Source organism: Labeo rohita, chromosome 15 (genome assembly GCF_022985175.1).
Source record: "Labeo rohita strain BAU-BD-2019 chromosome 15, IGBB_LRoh.1.0, whole genome shotgun sequence".
NCBI lineage: Eukaryota > Metazoa > Chordata > Actinopteri > Cypriniformes > Cyprinidae > Labeo > Labeo rohita.
In genome coordinates this window covers 37,943,894-37,967,475 of record NC_066883.1, presented here as the reverse complement: position 1 = coordinate 37,967,475, position 23,582 = coordinate 37,943,894, and the positions used below count along the sequence as shown (strand labels likewise).

Sequence of the window (23,582 nt, the reverse complement as noted above, 5' to 3'; positions counted from 1 at the left end):
ATATACTGTAAACTTTCTAAATACTGTAAATACTTATTGAAAATTTAAACTGTATACTGTAAAAATATGAGAATAAAAGAAAATGTGAGATTAAAAAGTCACAACTACCTTTTTATTTTTTATATTTTGTGGCAGAAAATGAATTAGAATTATGAGAAAAAAGTAAGAATTAAATCTGAATTGCAAGAAAAAATTAAATTGTGAGAAAAATCATAATTGCAAGGAAAACTTTGGATTGCAATAAAAAGTCAGAATTGCAAGAAAAAAAATGGATTGCAAGAAAAAAGACAGAATTGCATGGAAAAAAAAATAAATTCCAAAAAAAGTAAGAATTGCAAGAAAAAAAATAATTGTGAGAAAAATCCTAATTGCAAGAAAAAAATTTGGATTGCAATAAAAAAGTCAGAATTGCAAGAAAAAATTAAATTGCAAGAAAAAAGTCAGAATTGCAAGAAAAAGTGTCAGAATTGCAAGAAAAAAAAATTTAATTGCAAAAAAAAGGTAAGAATTGCAAGAAAAAAAAACAATTGTGATAACAATCTTAATTGCAAGAAACATATTGGATTGCAAGAAAAAAGACAGAATTGCATGGAAAAAACTTAAACTGCAAAAAAAGTAAGAATTGCAAGAAAAAAAATAATTGTGAGAAAAATCCTAATTGCAAGAAAAAAATTTGGATTGCAATAAAAAAGTCAGAATTGCAAGAAAAAATTAAATTGCAAGAAAAAAGTCAGAATTGCACGAAAAAAATAATTGTGAGAAAAATCATAATTGCAAGAAAAAAAAATTGGATTGCACGAAAAAAGACAGAATTGCAAGAACAAAATTAATCGTGAGAAAAATCATAATTGCAAGAAAAAAAGTCAGATTTCAATAAAAAAAAGTCAGAATTGCAAGACAAAAAACTGAATTGCAAGAAAAAATTAAATTGCGAGACAAAAAGTCAGAATTGCAAGAAAATAATTAAACTGCAAGAAAAAAGTTAGAATTACAAGAAAAAGTCAGAACTGTGTTTTGACTTTTATAAGAAAAAGTCAAAACTGTATGATGTAAACTCAAAAACAGAATTAAGAGAAACATGTCAGAATTGCATGAAAAAATTGCGAGATGTAAACTCAGAACTGTGAGTATGCAATTTTTAACTGCAAGATACAAACCTGCAATTCAGAGAAAAAAGTTGTAATTGCGAGATAAAAAGTTGCAATTAAGTTTGTTTGTTTTTTTCCATGGCAGAAACAGGTTTAATACAGAATCAGCACATACAGGGGCAACATGAAATCACTGGATTTAGATTTTTCTTCTCTGTCAAGCTGACGACAGTCAGTTCAGCAGCCGTTTCTACTTAAAAAACACTGAACATGTCTGACAAAACACGTCATATCAAAACATCAACATGCCTACAATACAGCGCCGCCTCTCTCTCACACACACACACACACACACCTCCATACAAACATCAGCCGTAACGAGACTGAATCGACACGCTCTGCATCCGAATATAAAAATAAAGATTTGAAAGAAAGACGTGTGTGAGATATGGCACGTGACGATGAGGACGAGGCTGATTCTGATCACTCTTCAAATGCTGTAAACATCAAACGGTGCGGAGCAGCTCGGAGCGGGTCGTCATGGAATCGAGGGCGATGAGGAGACGCTCGGGGGTCAAAGGTCACCAGACGGAGCATTTGTTGAGCGGATGCATGGGCGACCCTCTGGGACAGTGAAACACACGACCGAACTCCTCGAACTGAGACACGCTGCCGATCACCCTGCACACACACACACACACACACACACACACACACACCGCTAATAATCAGTAACATACTACTGACCTTTTATAAACTACAAATAACAACATTTTTGTTACTTCAAAATAAAATAAACTGAAAAACACTAACATATAACAAAACTTAGTTTAACTGAATTTACTTTGTCAGCTCGTTGCCTAGGCAACATTTTAATTTAGTGTTTCATTTAGTAAACTTTTAAATAATATTAATAATAATAATACTAGAAATTATAAAAACAAAAAATCTAGAACTTTAACCTCATTTACAACTGAAACATTTAAAATATAAAAATAAACAAATCAAAATATTTACAATAATATAATGTACAACATTAGTAACAAGCTAATTATGCTAGAAACAGCCTAATAAAATGCTAATAATGCTAAAACATGATAGTTACATGTTAATTATGCTAGCAACATGCTAGTAACTTGCTAATCATGCTAAAATCATGCTAGCAACATACTAGTAACGTGAATCATGATAACAACATGCTAGTAAAATGCTAATCATGCTAACAGTATGCTAGTAACATGCTAATCGTGTTAGAAACATGCTAGCAACATGCTAGCAACATGCTAGTAACAAGCTAATCATGCTATCATCAGGCTAGTAACATGCTAATAAAATAGTAATCATGCTTGCAAAATTCTAGTAACATGCTAATCATGCTAGAATCATGTTAGCAACATGCTAGTAATAAGCTAACCATGTTCAAAACATGCTAATCATGCTAGAAACACGTTAGCAACATGCTAATAAAATGCTAATCATGCATATAACATGCTAATCATGCTCAAAACATGCCAATCATGCTAGAATCATGCTAATCATGTTAGAACATACTAGTAACTTGCTAATCATGCAAGAAACATGTCAGCAACGTGCTAATAAAATGCTAATCTTGCTTACAACATGCTAGTAACAAGCTAATCATGCTCAAAAGATGCTAATCATGCTAGAACCATGCTAGTAACTTGTTAATCATGCTAAAAACACGTTAACAACATGCTAATAAAATGCTAAACATGCATACAACATACTAGTAACAAGCTAATCATGCTCAAAACATGCTAATCATGCTAGAATCATGCTAATCATGTTAAAAACATGCTAGTAATTTGCTAATCATGTTAGAAACATGCTTGCAGCATGCTAGTAACATGTTAATCATGGTAGAAACATGCTAACATGCTAGAAACATGCAAGTAACTTGCTAATCATGGCAGCAACATACTGCTTTAATTTGGTTTTATTTAGTTTAACAACCTTTTATTTTAACTTTGTTATCAAAAATAAATAAATGAATAAAATACACATTTTATTTTACTGTTAAAAGAAAAAAACATATTTCAAATTATTTTGATGTAAATGACCTGTTGAACATCATCCAAAACCATAAGATTTGAGAATGTAGCTATAGTTGTAGTGAATGTTAACTCAACTATTCAACTGAACAACAAATGTTTCTAAGGAGGAGTATTAATAAAGCAGTGCCGTACCTGTAATGTTCAGGCGCGTGTTTATCCGTCAGCAGCTGCAGGTAAATGGACTGCGATCGTCTCTTCATACACCAGTTCTGTGATGCAAATGTGTAGAAAACATTGAGAAGAGCTGAATATGACTGAAGCAGCGTTAACTACAGCTGTATGAACTCGTCTGGATCACCTGAGCAAACGCGATGAAGAACAGCTGCTCGTGTGTGTATTTGAGTCCCGGCAGAGGACGCTCCGGACCGTGCTCACGAACCCACTTCTGATACGCCTGCAGACCAAATCAACATTCACTGATGATCCAATCAAACTACGCTGGACATTATGCAATGTGAAAAACGTCAGTGAAGTTTGTGCAGGAACCTCAATTTTTGTGATATCAACTTCAAATTCGGAGCATAACTTAATTAGACACATGGCTTTATTTTTACAGCTATTTTAAATTCCAAAATATTTTGTAAAAATGTAAAAACATTAATTATATATATATTTTAGTACAGTATATTTTCTTTACAGTAAACTACTGTTGTACTGTTTTGTTTTTCACGGCTTTTACGTTTGTATCAATTTTTCATGAAATAAGACATCTTAAATAAAAATGCATCTCAGGATTAAATCAATATTTAATTTAGGAATGTTTAGATGTTTGCACTGGAAAACAAGACAAAAAATACTGAGGAAGAAAATAAATTTTTGCATCTGTATAAAGCACTATAGAAATGAAGGTGACTTTTAGTCTCTGCAAACACAGATAAACACTGAATTATAGTTTAATATAAGAGCTTTGACTCATTGATGGGTTTTACTTGCCTAAATGTGAGTGTTTATAACCAAAAACCATTGTGATTCTGACAAAACTCACATAATAAGACAACTTCAGTCCGCCCAGATCAGCGATGTTCTCGCCCAGCGTCAAACGCCCATTAACCTGTGCACGCACACATGGACATACACATGATGTAATGTGTGCAATCAGACATGTATGTGTGTTTATATATGTTTATTTGTGTTTCCGTACTCTCTGGTTGTAAACAGTGAAGTTGTCGTAGAGTTTGACGATACACTCCGCCTTCTTCTGAAACTTCCTGTACGACTCTTCTGTCCACCACTGCTTCAGGTTGCCGTAGCGATCGTACTGTCCACCTATCAGCAAACAGGAATCAGTCACATGACTCAAATTTAACAAATGCCTATGCCAAAATCCTAAAAAACTGCATCAGACAGTCATGATGTACAGAAGAACTGACAGGATCATTATTTAGATCATATGTTTCACTGCTGCATTCATCTGTTATATGCTGTTTCACTCATTTATTATTACAGAAATGTTGTGGGTTAAAGCAGGTCAATCTCTATCACATCTCTGTCTGTGGTTTTGGTCTCTCACCCCAGTCGTCGTATCCGTGTGTGAGCTCGTGACCGATGATCGCTCCGATTCCTCCGTAATTCAGTGACCTAAAACACAAGAAAAACACTCATGATCATGAAAAAAACACTCAACAGTTAATCAATCTTCATGTGAATCATAGAAGTGAACAACAGGAGGCAGCAGAGAGTCAAAATAAGGGTTATTGCATAGACTTCTGTTGTTTTTATATACTGTTATAAATGCTATAATCGAAAAGCTGACCCTAACAGAAAACACTGCATTTTTACAATTTATAAAACACTACTTATTTATTTTTATACTGGTTTTTACCAATCAGTGTGTCACTAAACAAAAGAGGTTTTGTCAGGTTTTGCTCACTTACGGGTGTAAATTTGTCAACAAAATATGGTTATGTATGTACAAATACCAGGATTAGAATAGTTAACTAAAACTTAAATCATAAAAAAACACAACTACAGTCAAACCAAAATTTATTCAGACACCTTCAACGTTTCTCAAATTATCACAGTTTATACACTATAGTTTTAAAAATGGTAATAAAATGTGACAGAGTTAAACAAATTCATCTTGATAATGTCAGATAAGTTTGATAGAAAGGTACGTACTGGATTATAATCAACCATAAATTCAGACAACTGTTAGTATGGCATTATTTACACTAGAACGTGATTAATCGCATACAAAATAAAAGTTTGAGTTTGCCTAATATGTGTGTGTGTAGTTATGTATTTATAAATACAAGCACATTCATGTATATACACTACCGTTCAAAAGTTTGGGGTCAGTAAGACTTGTAATAGTCTTTAAAGAGGTCTCTTATGCTCATCAAGGCTGCATTTATTTGATTAAAAATATACAAAAAAAAAAAAAACAGTAATATTGCAAAATGGTTTCACAATATAAAATAATGTTTTTTATTTTAACATACTTTAAAATAGAATTTATTCCTGTGATGAAAAGCTGATTTTTTATCAGTTGTTACTCCAGTCTTAAGTGTCACATGATCCTTCAGAAATCATTCTGATATGCAGATTTATTATTCGAATGATCAATGTTGGATAATATCAACAGTTGTGCTGCCAAATATTTTTTGGAACCTGTGATTTTTTTTTTTTTCAGGATTCTTTCATGAATAACAAGTTTAAAAAGTACAGTGTTTATTCAAAATATAAATATTTTATAACAATGTAAATCATTTATTATTAACTTTTAATAAACTTTTAATTATTAACTTAATACATCCTTGGTGAATAAAAGTATTAATTTCTTTAAAAAAAAAAAAAAAAAAAAAAAAAAAAAAAAACAATAAAAATGTACTGACCCCAAACTTTTGAACGGTAGTGTATATAGGAAATATTTACAAGTATATGTATTTATTATAATATTTATAGAATTTATAAATGTATATATATATATATTACATAAATAACATATTTCTCTTAAATATATACATGACTGTGCTTATATTTATAAATACATAATAATTACACGCAGTACACACATATATTAGGCAAACTCAAACTTTTATTTTGTATGCGATTAATCATAATCAAATGTTTGCCAGCCCCAATTTACACAATTATCAATACTTTGTTGACTAATTACCAAGTGATGCTTAATTTTGTTCAGTCTGTGGTGTAAAAAGACCACATTAGCAATTAAAGAAAACACACTTAAGCAAAACACGGTCATAGTGTTCTGCACCCATTAGTAAAAATATCAAAAATTATATCTGGTGTCTGAATAATTTTTGGTTTGACTGTAAATTCAAAACTGAAAATGGAAAATATATAAAACAAATCTAATTTCAAAACAATGATGCTACAATAACACACACACACACGCGCACACACACACACAAGGGTTATTATAGTTAACTAAAACATAAACAAATAAACACATCAGCTAGTTGTTCAGCAAAATTTCACTAAAATTAAACAGAGAAAATATAAAAATAAACTGTATTTCAAAATATTAAAAAAGCTATAATAGTATATCAATGATACTAAAATAACACTGTGTGAGTGAACATTTGCGTGTGTGTGTGTGTGTGTGTGTGTGAGGTCTGCTAATATTTGTCCCCTCTAACAGACTTTGTGAAGGGAAATCAATACAAAGCTGCAGCTCTCAGAGAAAAGCTACAGCAGCCATAAACACACACACACACACACACACTCCAGAAGTGTCACTTTCTCAAAAGACGCAGTAAAGCCATTTTCACCACCGCCCTGTAAACACACACACACACACACACACACACACATCAGGCAGATGATGCTGAACATTTAAGACTGTGTAAGATATATTATAAAACACACACACACACACACATCAGCTGAACTGTATACTAATGAAGGTTATTAAAGGAGAATTTCACTTCTAAAACAAAAATGTGCAGATAATGTACTCACCCCCTTGTCATCCAAGATGTTCATGCCTTTCTTTCTTCAGTCATAAAGAAATTTTCTTGAGGAAAACATTTCAGGAATGTTCTGTGGTTCCCGCCAGTGTTGTGGGTAGTTACATAATCAGATTACTTTTTCAAGCAACTAGTAAAGTAACGCATTACTTATTAATTTACAAATAAGTAACGCCAGTTACTTTTTCTAACATTTACTGATTGAAAGCACTTCTGTCCCCATGTTGAGAGAAATTGAGGAGTAAGATGTTACTTTTAGGGCTGTCACTAACGATTATTTTGGTAATCCAGTAATCTGTCAAATATTTTGACGATTAATCAAGTCATCGGTCATTATAATTCATTTAGAAGTAATAAAAATAGACCTAAGTGAACAATAGCCTTTACAATTACTTAAAATACATATAATGAGTCAATAATAAATAGTTCAAATAAAATATCAAAAGCAAGTAAACACATGGTTTTACCACGCATGTTTCTAACATGATTAACAAGTTAATAGCATGCTGCTAGCATGATTAACATGTTGTTAGCATGTTTTAACATGATTAGCCAGTTACTAGCATGTTTCTAGCATTATTAACATCTTGTTAGCATGTTTTAATGTGATTAGCAAGTTACTAGCACATTGCTAGCATGTTTCTAGCATGATTAACATGCTGTTACCATGCTTTAGCAAGTTATTAGCATGTTGCTAGCATGATTAACATGTTGTTAGTATGTTTTAACATGATTAGCCAGTTACTAGCATGTTGCTAGCATTTTTAACATCTTGTTAGCATGTTTTAATGTGATTAGCAAGTTACTAGCACATTGCTAGCATGTTTCTAGCATGATTAGCATGCTGTTACCATGCTTTAGCAAGTTATTAGCATGTTGCTAGCATGATTAACATGTTGTTAGCATGTTTTAACATGATTAGCCAGTTACTAGCATGTTGCTACCATTATTAACATCTTGTTAGCATGTTTTAATGTGATTAGCAAGTTACTAGCACATTGCTAGCATGTTTCTAGCATGATTAGCATGCTGTTACCATGCTTTAGCAAGTAATTAGCATGTTGCTAGCATTAACATCTTGTTAACATGTGATATTCATTAACAAGTTACTAGCATGTTGCTAGCATATTTCCTGCATGTTCTTGCATGATTAACACGTTACTAGCATGTTGCTAACATGTTTAACATGTTGTTAGCATGTTTCTATCATGTTACCATGTTTTAGCATTATTAGAATGTTGTTAACATGTTTCTAACATGTTGTTAGAATGATTACCATGTTTACAGCATGATTAGCATGTCGCTAACATGATTAGCAAATTGCTAACATGTGTCTAACATTATAAACAAGTTACTAACATGTTGCTAGCATGTTGTTAGCATGTTTTAACATGATTAGCCAGGTACTAGGATGTTGCTAGCATTATTAACATCTTGTTAGCATGTTTCTACCGTGATTAGCAAGTTACTAACATGTTGCTAGCATGTTTCGAGCACGATTAGCATGTTGTTAGCATGCTTTAGCATGATTAGCAAATTACCAGCATGTTGCTAGCATGTTTCTATTAGAGGTCGACCGATATTGGATTTTACCGATATCGATAACTAGGTTGGACCACACTGGCCGATACCGATTAATCGACCAATAGTTTTTAAAATGGATACTGAACGGAAAATAAATAGTACTCTACTATTTAAAAAAAAAAAAGCCTACTGAACCATACTTTGTAAATGAATACAAATATTAATATTAATTATACATTGATCATTATAGTTAGTTCATTGTTCATTAATGTTAACAAAAGCAACACATTTTTTTAAAATACATCAGTGAATGCTGAAATTAACACACTCTAACAAGGAACAATATTTCTATTCTACAGCTTTTATCAATCTTAATGTTACAAATGGACTCATATTGTAAAGTGCTACAATTACATCAACAATCAAGCTAAAGATGGCCATCTTTAAATATCTACACAAAGGCCACAGTGCTGAAATTGCATACATATGGATATTGTGTACTTTCACAATTTAACTGCTTCTATTGTAGAACATTTGTGGTTATCTAATCAAAATATAAAAATATGTTAGTCACACAACGGGCAAAAGTACAGCACCGCCTCTAGAAGAACTCGCAGCTCTCCGGTATCACACACACCGGACACGTCACATTCAATTCAAGTGGCGTCTACAAGACTTTATTTGATCATCAAATGGGCAAAAGTATACTGCTGTCATTTCTCTACTAATGCAGCATCTAGTCAACAAATTCATTGCTTAGTAATGACATGAAAACATGCACTACAGTACACACCGTTTCGTTGTCGATGTTTTAAATCCGTCTTTGAAGTGTCCCGCTCTGTGCAGCGCAGTGTCACGCGTCTAAACAAACGGCACGTGCTGTCAGTGATTTCCGCCACTAGAGGCCGCTCTTGTGCTGTATAACAAAGACTGTAGGGACTTTGCTGTATAATGACGACATTCTCAGCCGCTCCAGCAACGGACCCAACCTGGAAAAAACTATCGGCATGGATTTTTGCCGATAACCGATAGTTCCGCCAATCAACTATCGGTGCCGATTAATCGGCAAAACCGATACATCGGTCGACCTCTAGTTTCTATCATGATTAGCAAATTACTAGCATGATTAACAAGTTACTAGTATGTTGCTAGCATGATTACCATGTTGTTAGCATGTTTTAACATGATGAGCCAGTTACTAGCATGTTGCTAGCATTATTAACGTCTTGTTATCATGTTTCTAACGTGATAAGCAAGTTGCTAGCATGATTAACATATTACTAGCATGTTGCTAGCATGTTGCTAGCATGATTAGCATGTTCTTAGCATGTTTACAACATGATTAACATGTTGCTAGCATGTTTCTAACATGACAAGATGAGCATTTGATGTTAAAAGTATATAAATTGTAAAAAAAATGTAGAAAATAACGAATCGTTTCAGTAGATAAGATCCTTCTTCCTTGGCTGGGATCATTTAGAGCCTTTTGAAGCTGCATTTAAACCATTTTGGACGTTCACTCGTGGGCACCACTGAAGTCCACTTTATGGAGAGAAATGCTGAAATGTTTTCCTCAAAAATATAATTTCTTTACAACTGAAGACAGAAAGACATGAACATCTTGGATGACAAGGGGGTGAGTAAATCATCTGTAAATTTCCGTTCTAGAAGTGAACTTCTCCTTTAAGTTTACAATCCTGTGTTACAGTCACTGCAATGGCCGCTAGTGAAGATGCAACACGTGTGTATTCACACTATGACATCAGGAATCATCAGAGGAATGACTGTGATACTCACTGAGGGAATTCGGGATCATAGAGAGTCGGCTGGAGAATTCCTGCAGGAAAAACTGAAGAGAAACAAAGAGCTTAAAATGCTTAAAATGATGAAGTGAAGAGAAATATAAAAACACGATGCTCTGAGTTAATGAGGATTCTTTCTGTTTCTGTCTCACTCAGTGTCAAATTCAAATCAGCTTTACTGGCATGACAAACAGTACGTTGTATTGCAAAAGCCTTTAGATGAGCAAGAAAAGAAATGAAAAATGAACAAAAGATGAAAATGAACTCTCTCTCTGTCTCTATCTGTCTGTATTGATCCTCTAACAGGTGGCATTTATTATCCCAGATAATGATGAAAGCTGAAATCATCTTCATTGTGAGGTGCAGCTGGAGAACAAATTAATGCATATAATAAATAATGCCATAGTGAAGACGTACAAATTCTGTGTTGTTAAAAACAACAGAAGTCAGTGGAAAGCCCTCACCGTGACAGAAAAAGAAATGCATAGGATGATAATATACACTAGCATTTAAAACATTTTTAATGTCTATTCTGCTCACCAAGGCTGCATGTATTTGATCAAAAATACTGTAAAAATAGTGAAATATTATTAGCTGTTTTCTATGTGAATATCTGTTAAACTGTAATTGATTTCTGTGATGCGCAGCTGAATTTTCAGCATCATTACTCCAGTCTTCAGTGTCACATGATCTTTCAGAAATCATTCTAATATACTGATTTGCCGCTCAACAAACATTTATGATTATTAGCAATGTTGAAAACAGAATATTTTTGTGGAAACCATCATACATTTTATTTTTCAGGATTCACAGATGAATAGAAAGTTCAAAAGTTCAAAAAACGGCATTTATTTCAAATATAAATCTTTTGTAACATTATAAATGTCTTTACTGTCAATTTTGATTAATTTAATGTGTCCTTGATGAATAAAAAGAGTTCATTTCTATTAAAAGAAATCTTACTGATGCCGGTGTCTCAATATTCAGGGGTGTGTTGATGATACTCACCCATCTGGTTTTTGTTTGGTAGGTAATACGCATTTAATGCCTGTGGTGGAAGAAGCCACCTGTGGAAACGCACACACACACACACACACACACATTTTAATGCAGAATATTGTGTTTTACTGGACACAGATCAGTTTGTTTATTTATACAGCACATTTCATACACGAAATGTTTAAAAATAATTTTTAAAAATCAAAACAGAAGCATGATTGTCAAGGCAAATTTTGAAGTTGACCTGAGAAAGCCGGACCAGACAGTTTAAATAGCATGCTGTTAGCATGTTGCTAGCATGATTGCAAATTACTAGCATGATTGCAAGTTACTAGCATTTTGCTAGCATGTTTCTAGCATTATTAGCAGGTTACTACCATGTTGCTAGCATGTCTTTGACATGATTAGCATGGTACTAACGTGTTGCTAACATGATTACCATGTTTCTATCATGATTAGCAAGTTACTGGAATGTTGTTAGCATGTTTTAGTATGTTTATTTATTTTAGTATGTTTTTCTACCATGATTAGCATGTTGCTAGCATGTTTTAACATGATTAACATGTTGTTAGCATGTTTTAACATGATTAGCATGTTGCTAACATGTTTCTAACATGATTAACAAGTTACTATCAGCTTGCTAGCATGTTGCTAGCATGATTAGCATGGTGTTAGCATGGTTTTTGCATGATTAGCAAGTTATTAACATGCTGTTAGCATGATTAGCATGTTTTAGCATTATTATCAAGTTATATATATTGCATGTTTCTAGCATGTTTCTAGCATGATTAACATGTTAGCGTGTTTTAGCATGATTAGCAAGTTATAGATATATTACATGTTGCTAGCATGTTTCTAGCATGATTAACAAGTTACTAGCATGTTGCTACAATGTCTTTAACATGATTAACATGTTACTAGCATCTTGTTAGCATGATTAGCAAGTTACTACCATGTTGCTAGTATTATTAGCATGTGGTTATCATGTTTATAAGCAATTACTAGCATGTTTCTAGCATAATTAACATGTTGTTAGCATGATTAGCAAGTTATAGATAGATGGCATATTGTTAGCATGTTACTAGCATGTTGCTAGCATATTCATAGCATGACTAGCATGTTACTAGCATTTGTTAGCATGATTAGCAAGTTACTAACATGTTGCTACCATTATTAGCATGTTGCTAGCGTGTTTCTAGCATGATTAGCATGTTGTTAGCATGATTAGCAAGCTATAGACAGATGGCGTGTTGATTAGCAAGTTACTAGCATGTTGCTACTGTGTCGTTAACATGATTAGCATGTTACTAGCATCTTGTTAGCATTATTAGCAATTAGTAACATGTTGTTACCATTATTATCATGTTGCTAACGTGTTTCTAGCATGATTAGCATGTTATTAGCATGATTAGCAAGCTATAGACAGATGGCATGTTCATTAGCAAGTTACTAGCATGTTGTTACCATGTCTTACATGATTAGCATGTTACTAGCATCTTGTTAGCATGATTGTTAGCATGTGTCTAGCATGATTAGAAAGTTACTAGCATGACTGTAGATAGCAGGCTTGTCTATAAGTTTAAACAGCATTTCAGTAAGTTGGTTTTCTCAAGCCAACTTAAAAAATGATTAAAACTGATTCAAAATGTATTGAACATTTCATGAATCAGTTGTAGGTGTGGAAACCGTGTATAAGTGTGTGTGTTTTGGCTCCAGAGGTCCGGAGGTTTTCACAGACACTCGTTTTTCTTTGTTCTGACCGTCGTGTTCAGACACAATCTGTCCGTCTGATCACACAAACACCAGCTCAACGTCTGTTTCCAGACTCATCAGAGGCTGTTTTACGATCAATCACAAAACCATCTGTGACAAACGCAGGAACAAACCTTTTAAAATCTAGTCGAAACGCACATGGCGTGTTATTAGAGATGTGATAATTCTATTCATGTTCTCTCTGTCCTTTTAAACAAACCCAAAGCACTTTCTCTTTGAAATCAACAGTAAAGTCCCTCTGTTCGTACCACTGATCTATATATAATGACTGGATTGCTCACTGCGTTCCAAATTGCCGTCAGGCAGTGAAGCCACCGGAAGTGTTCGATCCGCCATCTTACTATTCCCTACCGGCAGAGAGCACCATTGACTCACAGCTAAACCACTGACCTAAAATCACCCGATTTTAAGCATCTCAGTCACTCAGGACTAGTTTTTATGATATGTGTATGTAAATTAATTTTTACTTAAAATCGTATCTGCAGTATTTATCGTCTTTCGAGCAGGATAAGCGATGTTTGGGAATCGTTCAGGTGGGTGTGTCAGCTGCGCACTTGCCGACACAGTTCTGATCCAACACAAAATATATTTCTTAACGTAAGAAATTATGCAGGAAATAGTAAACATGAACATATATCTGGAATTAGTATCTGAAATTGATTCGAATATACAATAAATAATACAATACAAGCCTGTTATATTGCTCTGTGTTGTAATTAGTCAGCGTTATTTCTCCAAGTTATGATGTGCATATTTTAATGTCCCTAAGTGAGCAACATCTATTTAAAACTCTTAAAGATTGCGCAAATTCTATTATATTAAGTGCCTTAAATTACATTTATCTGACTATAACACTACCTGATTTTGCTCAATTTCGTCAACGAAAATAGTCTGAAACAGTCACTACTAAGCCGCATCTCTATTCAAACACAGATGTGTTCAGTTTATGAATGAACGGGCGTTTTTAAACGAATCTGAGCCATTGATTCAATTACCCATTCCTAAAGAGTCGCTTCATTCCTGAATGAATGATTCAGTGATAAAATCAGTGACTTAACGGCATCTGCTGACAGTTTTAGTTTCATTTTTAACGTTTCATTTTCATTTTATCTTTTTAGTTATTTAAATCATTTAATATTCCTATATTTCAAATGTTATATTTAACATTTTTGCATTATTAACGTTTATTATTAACATTTATCTCAACATGAATGTTATGTAGGCTGAATTAAACGTTTAAATCATTACCTGCTTCAAAATGATGTTAATGAAATCATTGTTGAAATGTGCATTTAGCCTGTAACGAATTTACGAATAAAAACACTATAAAAAAACAGCACAAACAATTATTAACTGTACAAGGCTAATTATATGTATACAAAGCATAAATCTAAAAAAAGTTTTCAGGATGAGCATTTTGTCATTTGTAAACGGTGAACGTCCAATGTTTATCATGTTCATATGATGTTCGCTACTGTAATGTATATGAACGTAACTTTTTAATAAGCAGAGGGAATTCCCGACATTAAACAATAACCGTTTACATGCTTAGGACGTTTGCGTTGTGAGAATGTACAGTGAGACGTCAGATATGAATACGCTGACTTGTTAGGTGATGTTTTCTCATTAAAGTCGTATTATTTCCTATTCATTCAATAGAATGTTTGCGAATACTACACTCTAAAAACAAATGGTGCTATATAGCACTAAAAGTGGTTCTTTGGCTCGTAATCATAGGGGAACCACTTTTAGTGCTATATGGCACCTTTGTCAAATGGTTCTATGTAGAACCATCAGATGTACCACACACAGCAAAATCCCCAGTGTTAATTTAACACTCTGAGTGTGGACACATAATCACTGAAGCAGTGTTAAAGGTAATGAGATAATTAGGTGATTAACAAAGTGATGATTGATCATTATTGAAGACACCTGATGTTAATAAGCAGAATCACCAAAGGAGAAAACCAACATTTTTAAGCAACCATTATAGTGGTCAGTGTTTGCATTAGTTGGGCTCTTGACCCTTAAATCTTTAATGCTAGATTTTGTTTGGCTGCTGTATTTGAGTTCAAACAGCCAAACAAGCCAAAAGCTCAAGTCACCAGGTGATTATGTTTTAACATATTCATTGTTTGATGTAAATCACCTAGAGTCTAATCTCTAAGTTAGTTTTTTTTTTGTTTTTGTTTATTGTAATAGCCTTGACAATCCACAGAAGATCCAGCACTTCCTACACATTTTGGAAAGATTTTTTTTACAACCTGTTTAAAAAGAAGTATTTCACCTAGGCACACATAGACATCAAGAACCAGCCCATGAATCTCAACAATGGTGACAAACGGCATATTCAGATAAACAGATCAACTCTGAACTCTCATCATTTATTCATGCCGCAATGCATGATGGGAGTCACGGATGAGTTCTGATTGGCTACAACACGCTTTTTGATGGTCACCGTTGTTGTGATTCTCACACTGATTCTTCATGTCTGTGTGTCTAAATTAAGATCAACTTTTTTTTCCATCATCTGTCTGATTATGGCAAAACTGATTGATCTTTTGTTCACAGTTTTTTTTTGTAATCTGTAAGAAAATTCTATGTCAAATACTCAAGTCACTATATGATGATTAAGTCAAGCACAGTCAATGCCATCTTATCGCCTTTTGCTCTTTGCTTGTCTGGCTGTTATAACTCAGTAATTGCAGCCAAACAAGACCTAATATTGAAGATTTAAGGGTCAAGAGCCCAACTAATGCAAACACTGACCACTATAATGGTTGCTTAAAAATGTTGGTTTTCTCCTTTGGTGATTCTGCTTATTAACATCAGGTGTCTTCAATAATGATCAATCATCACTTTGTTAATCACCTAATTATCTCTTTAACACTGCTTCAGTGTTTATATGTGTCCACACTCAGAGTGTTAAATTAACACTGGGGATTTTGCTGTGTATAGCATTTTATTACTTCAACAAAAATGGTGCTCAATAGAAACAATCATAGGGGCTTGTATTACTACAATAGTAGTAAATATATTTACTACAATGGCAAAATGTCTTGAATCACTTTTATGCTTTTCTAAGGTCAAAAGGTCTTATGTGGGAAATATTTCCTTATGGGCGCCTTAGGGGCAAAAAGATCTTCAGGAAATACACTGTATGTTAATGTTGTTTTTAATCCTTTCCCCAACTGAAGAGTTTAAGAGAGAGTTAGAGATCCTTATTCAGAGGTTTAACAGGTTGTTTGTATGGCAGTGGTGCTATATAGCACCTTAATGACCCCAAAGAACCACTGAAGAACCAGACAGGGGCTTGACCGGTTCTTTATACACTAACGGTGCAAAATAGCACCACAATCACACCAAAGAACCGCTGAAGAACCGCTGAAGCACCATTTTTTTTCTGTGTGTAGGGAATAGCAATATGGCGGCGCAATGGCTTCACTTCTATGACGTCATGAGCCATCCAGTTCTCTATTATAGATCAGTGGTTCGTACGCTGAAAGGCGGCAGTGACATCACTTCCTGTGTCGTCGTGTCAAACTCACGTGGTCTTGTCCACCTCCTTATGGATCTTCCTGATGGAGAGTTTGATGTTGTATTTGATGCTGTTCAGGATGTTCTTGAAGTACGTTTTCTCGTTCACATCAAACTGAGGAGAAACAAAAGGATTTGAGCTCAAACCATCGTCTGGATTCGGGTCGTGTGATCGTCAGAAGCGTCTTACCCTGTACTCCTCGTCGATAAGTTCAGGCTTTAACAGGAAGTCAGGATAACCCGTCATAACCATCATGTGCTGCAGCTGAGAGAAAGACATTTCACAATAACTGAGCTCAGATTTGCTCAAGACAAACCATAGTCTCAATACAAACTCGATATGATCTGAGCTGCTCCACGTTCACTTTACAGCTCTGTCTTATTATTGTTTGTTAAAAGTCGGATTGGAACATGAGTGAGCTCTGAACGAGAATCACAGACTCACCTTCGCTCGTGCAGCGTCTCTGGTTTCTTCATCCATCCAGTCGAGCTCCTGTAGTCTCTGATCTAACGAGTGTTTAATGTCCTCCACCAGCTCCTGTACCTGTGGACGGGGGCGGAGACAAGATGTCAATCAAAGGAGCCGTCACATTTGATTGGGTGAACGGTGTGTGTGAACTAAAACTGACTGAAGACAAACTATCAAGAAACGTCGTGTTAAAACCTTGTTTAAAACCTTGAAGGAAAATAACAAAATGACATTAAGTATCTTTGATTTAAATGTTAACTTAAATTAAATTTAAATGAAATGTAACTGCTCTTTGTGAAGCGGAAAGGTGCTATATAAATTAAACATTATTATTATTATTATTATTTCTCAAAACATAACCAAATATTACTCATTATATATGTGATATATTTATAATTTCAATATTTTTGACATGTACAAGTGTTATTTTAGTGTTCATTGATATACTATATAGTTTTTTTAATATTGTCTATTAAACAAAATTTCTGTTTTCACTTAAATTTTAGTTAGTAATTTTGTAATACATTTTTGTAATTAGTCTTTTTTTTTTTTAAATGTTTATATATTTTAATTCATTTTTATTTATTAGCTTATAGTTTATTTAATTGTAGTTATTTTAGTGCCATTAAAATGCATTCGAAATAAAATGAATTATGCTTTGGCAGCCAGCCGAAATATATATTTTTTTATTTATTAATTTTATAAAGGTTTATTTTGATTAAAATAACTTAAATTAAATTTTATTTAATATAAATGATAGATTGTTACATTACTGCTCAGGAAAGGCACTAAATAAATTTATTATTATTATTATTATTATTATTTCTCAAAAAAAAAAAGATTGTTACATTACTGCTCTTTGTGAAGCGTCCTTGAGCTCAGGAAAGATACCATATAAATTAAACATATTATTATTATTATTATTATTATTATTATTATTATTATCTCAAAACATAACCTAAAATTACTCATGACATATGTAATATATTTATAATTTCTATATTTTTGACATGTATAAGTATCTTTTTAATATTGTCAATTAATTTTTATTTTTATTTTTCTCTGATTTAAATTTGATTTAAATTAAATGTTAGATTGTTAAATTACTGCTCTTTGTGTAGTGTCCTTGAGCTCAGGTAAAGCGCCATGTAAATTAAACATTATTATTATTATTATTATTACTATTATTAAACATTTAATTCACTTCATAGACATCACCACATGCTTATTTAATATATAAACGAGAAATAAAAAATATATATCCTTACCATATCTCAAAACATAACAAAATTACTCATACTGTATATGATATATGTATTTTCTGAATTATATTTTTATATTTTCTGTTATCACTTGAATTTTAGTTTTAGTTTTGTTATGCATTTTTAACGTCTATATAGTTTTTTTTTTTTTTTCATTTTTATTTATTAGTTTTTAGTTTATTTAAGTTTAGTTATTTTAGTGCCATTAAAATGCAATGGAAATAAAATGAATTATACTTTGGCAACCAGCTGAAAAAAATATTTATTTATTTTTATTTTTTTTGTATTATTTATAAAGACTTATTTTAATTCAAATAAAGATTAATTTTAGTTTTAGTGAACTGTAATAATAAATCAGACCAGCACAGTTTCTATGAGGGCCGCTCAATATCTTTTAACATTCATATTCGTTTAATAAGCAGCAGAAACTTCTAAGTGACAAAAATCATTCACATTTGTAATTAGAAAAGCAAGTCAGCTGAAACCTCCATTTAAAAGCTGGTCATCCGCTGTCACGATTACCTGAGACGACCTCAAATATTAGATATCAGCATATTGGAATGATTTCTGATGGATCACTGGACACTGAAGACGAGTAATGATGCTGAAAATTCAGCTTTGATCACAGAAATAAATTATAGTTTAACAGATAAACTGTTGTTTTGAATTCTAATATTTTTTCACTATTTTTAGTGTATTTTAAAACAAATAAATTCAGTCTTGGTGAGCAGAAGAGACCTTCTAAATGACAGTGTGTGTAAAAGAGAAAACAAGAACATTTTACAATGGTTTTGTGATTCACTGAAGAAAGAAAGTCATTTGTGGATGAATTATTCCTTTCATAGAAACTCTAAAGAGATCTGGATGATTCTTTCGCTGGAAAACAGAATGAAAGCCACCGCAAGCTGGAAAAATGGCAAAAGCCTGCGCTCGTCTGACGAAAGTGACATTTTGACTGAGGATTTCCACAAATCTATACACCCCGCCACGCAAACCATCTGGGAGCCACGTCTTCCTCAAAAGAAGTGCGATTTGATCCATCCATCATTCTATCTATCTGAGAAGAGCACAGAAGGAAGGAAGCGAGATGAAAGGTAAACAAACATGGGGCCGGTGGAAGAAAAACAGATCGACTGCTTTAGAAAAGAAAGAGGACGGAGAGACGTCACCAGAGACACAAGACAGCACTTTTCTATAGGAAAGACAAATTAGAAATGGCATCTCTCAGTATCTCTATTACACAAGACAAAGTGGAGACTGAACTTCTTGAAGCTCCTGAAAAAAAAACACTCCAGTAATTTCACATTTCAGAAGAGACGAGAAACTGCTCGTGAATCTGCTCGTGAGTCAGTCACGCTGTATTAGCACCAAATACTGCATTGATCTGAACACATGCACAGATTTTAGGTAAAAAAAAAAAAGTATCATTTGTGGACAATTTTGGCAACGTTCACTCAAAAATTGAGGTGCGTGACCTTAAATCAGTGAAACCTACAATCAACAAATTCCAAAAAGAAATACAAAACTTGTGATAACTGGAAAAAGAAGCTGATAAAAAAAAAGATTGAATCCAAAATTTGGACACATAAATATTTTATTAATAATATAGCATAACAGGAAATTTATATGCAGTTTTGTAGGAAAAAAGGTGGGGACAAAAAGTTGTAATGTCCTATTTTACTCTGTAATTGTATTAATCTATAGTATTCCAAAAAAAAAAAAAAAAAAATCTTAAGAATGTTCTTATTTGTTTTCATAAGATTATTCTAAAGACAAAACTTAATTTAACTTAAAAAAAAAAAAATAAATAAAAAATAATAGTAATAATAATATTATAGTTTTTAGGATATTTTTGATCAGCTTTTTTAAAAATATATATATATTTTATGTTTTTATTTTAAATTTAATTTTATTTAATTTAATTTTATTTTTAGTTTTTTTTTTTTCTAATTTAGGAATATTGTTATGAATATTTTGTATTCCTTAAAAAAAATCTTAATCTGTTTTTATAAGATTGTTCTAAAGACAAAACTTAATTTAACTTAAAAATATGTTTTTAAAACTTCTTAAGTTCTTTAAGTTAGGACTATTTATGCATTTTATTTTATTTATTTTATTTTATTTTTTTCTAATTTAGGAATATTGTTATGAATATTTTGTATTCCAAAAAATAAATAAATACATAAAAAATAATAATTCTTAAGAATGTTCTTATCTATTTTTGTAAGATTGTTCTAAAGACAAAACTTAATTTAACTTAATAATAATAATAATAATAATAATTATTATTATTATTTATTTATTTTTGTTTTGTTGTTTTTGTTTTAAAACTTCTTAAGTTTAAGTATTTCATTTTATTTTATTTTATTTTTTATTTATTTATTTCTAATTTAGGAATATTGTTATGAATATTTAATATTCCAAAAAAAAAAAAAAAATCTTAAGAATGTTTTTATCTGTTTTTATGAGATTGTTCTAAAGACAAAACTTAATTTAACTTAATAATAATAATAATAATAATAATCATCATCATCATAATTTAAATTACTAAAAAAATATGTTTTAAAAACTTCTTACGTTTGTAAAGTTAGGACTATTGTTATTTAAGTATCACTAAAATATTACAGTTTTTTATTTTATTTTATTTTATTTTATTTTATTTTATTTTATTTTATTTTATTTTATTTCAAGCAATAAAATGTTTTTATAATTTCAGTTTCAATGTTAGTTAACTGTAATAACCCTGGTAAACCTCAAACTTGTCTTAAATCATCCAAAGGTAAGATATTTAATGAATTTGGTAGGGTGTTTAAATTATAAATTACAAAATATAGCTACATATAATACATATTACGTTTACTAGGGATTATGCATGATTTCTCTGAAGTGGCACCAATAATCAATAATAACATAAAGTATTATTATATAAGTGAATTTTTGCTCAATTCAAAATTCAATAACAGCTCTACAAAATCCACTCAATTAGGGACTCAAACGGTTTTTAAATTCATTTTAATTAGTTTTGAGAAAAATTAGTTCATATTAAGATCTTTGACTTCTAATTACAGACTTTAGTATTTTATGCATAAATACAAATATGATATGCAAATGAAATAAAAATGCTTAAGAAAGAAGTCGATACATTTCTGAAGTTAAATTTCACAAGAATGTTCTTCAGTGCAATTCTTGAAAAATATCTCAAAATATTTTAAGAACCTTAAAAAAAATCTTTCTTAAGAAGAACATGAGAAGGAGTTTTTGATCTGAGATCAGTGCTGCTCACCTTGGCTCTGCTGGAGGAGGAGAAGTGCTGCTGGACGAAGAGCGCGCCGAGCGCCATCCCGAAGTGTTTGTTGGCCTGATTGAGACACAGACGCTCCAGATCCAGCTGACGCTCGGTGCCGTCGATCTCACGCGAGAACTCGTGAATCGTGCTGCGAAACGCCGTGGAGAGATGCTCGCTCAGCGCCGCCACGATACGCCACAACATGTAGTTATGAAGAACCCTGACAACAAAACAGTCTGTGAACATACACCACTGACAGGAAACACAGTCATAATGTCACAAAACGTTTCTGTTTCAACAAATGCTGTTCTTTTGAACTTTCCATTCATCTGTGAATCCTGAAAACAAAACGTATGACGGTTTCCACAAAAATATTGTTTTTAACATTGATAATAATCAGCAAATCAGCACATTAGAATGATTTCTGAAGGATCATGTGACACTGAAGACTGGAGTAATGATGCTGAAAATTCAGCTGCGCATCACAGGAATCAATTAGAGTTTAACACATATTCACATAGAAAACTACAAAAACTACATAAAAATGAGATTAAAGTTGTAATATTTTGAGAATAAAGTTGAAATATTTTGAAAGTCAAAACGTTTTGACAATGAAGTCAAAATTATGAGAATAAAGTCGAAGTGTTTCGTGAATAAAGTTGAAATGTTTCAAGATTAAGGTCGAAATATTTTGAGAATAAAGTCAAAATGAACAGAATTTATTTGTAGCAATTACAAAAGGCCTCACTTTGACTTTATTCTCAAAACATTTCAACTTTTTTTTTTTATAATTTTCACTTTAATTTCAAAATATTTCAATTTTATTCTCTAAAAATTTCAACTTTATTCTCATAAATTTGACATCAATTTCGACATATTTAAACACTATTCTCAAAACATTTCAACTTTATTCTCATAATTTCGTCTTCATTCTCAAAACATTTCAATTTTATTTCCGTACTTACGACGTTAATTTCAAAACATTTCAAATTTATTCTCAAAAAATTTAGACTTTATTCTTGTAATTTCGATTTAATTCTCAAAACATTTTGACGTTATTTTCGCAATTGCGACGTTAATTTCAAATTCAAATTTTCTCGAAACATTTAAACTTTATTCTCGTAATTTTAACTTCATTCCCAAAATCATTTTCGACTTTATACTCATAATTTCGAAATATTTAAACATTATTCTCAAAACATTTCAACTTTATTTTCGTAATTACGTCAATTTCGAAACATTTCAACTTTCAAATCATTTCAACTTTATTCTCATAATTTCAACTTCATTCTCAAAACATTTCGACTTTATTTTCATAATTGCAACCTTAATTTTTAAAACATTTCAACTTTATCCTCAAAACATTTTGAATTTATTCTCGTAATTTCGACGTAAATTCCGAAACATTTCAACTTTATTCTTGAAATATTTAAACTTTATTCTTGAAACTTTTAATCTTTATTTTCGTAATTTTTACTTTATTCTTGAAACATTTTGACTTTATTCTCATAGTTTTAATGTTAATTTTAAAAACAAACTTCATTCTCGAAACATTTAAACTTTATTTTAGTAATTTTGACTTTTTTCTCGTAATTTTTACTTTATTCTTTAAACATTTCAACTTTATTCTTGAAACATTTCGACTTCATTCTCGAAACATTTAAACTTTATTTTTGAAACATTTAAACTTTATTCTCGTAATTTTTACTTTATTCTCGAAACATTTTGACTTTATTCTCATAGTTTTAATGTTAATTTTAAAAACAAACTTCATTCTCGAAACATTTAAACTTTTAGTAATTTTGACTTTTTTCTCGTAATTTTTACTTTATTCT

The 23,582-nt window shown here is 31.8% G+C and overlaps 1 protein-coding gene across 2 annotated transcripts in view; it reads right to left on the bottom strand.

Annotated features, from left to right (window-relative positions):
- Positions 1 to 383: 383 nt before the first annotated feature.
- The window catches only part of LOC127177623 (endothelin-converting enzyme-like 1), a 45,437-nt gene continuing 22,238 nt past the window's right edge, over positions 384 to 23,582 (bottom strand). For both annotated transcript variants that reach the window (XM_051130002.1, XM_051130003.1), the window contains exons 8-19: positions 21,745 to 21,967; positions 17,176 to 17,274; positions 16,921 to 16,995; positions 16,742 to 16,845; positions 11,430 to 11,488; positions 10,417 to 10,468; positions 4,674 to 4,741; positions 4,305 to 4,429; positions 4,149 to 4,214; positions 3,462 to 3,557; positions 3,296 to 3,372; positions 384 to 1,769 (exon numbers count right to left, since the gene is read on the bottom strand). In XM_051130002.1, coding sequence (XP_050985959.1) covers positions 1,670 to 1,769; positions 3,296 to 3,372; positions 3,462 to 3,557; positions 4,149 to 4,214; positions 4,305 to 4,429; positions 4,674 to 4,741; positions 10,417 to 10,468; positions 11,430 to 11,488; positions 16,742 to 16,845; positions 16,921 to 16,995; positions 17,176 to 17,274; positions 21,745 to 21,967 — 1,144 coding nt within the window. In that variant the 3' untranslated portion in view covers positions 384 to 1,669. The remainder of the gene's footprint in view (positions 1,770 to 3,295; positions 3,373 to 3,461; positions 3,558 to 4,148; positions 4,215 to 4,304; positions 4,430 to 4,673; positions 4,742 to 10,416; positions 10,469 to 11,429; positions 11,489 to 16,741; positions 16,846 to 16,920; positions 16,996 to 17,175; positions 17,275 to 21,744; positions 21,968 to 23,582) is intronic.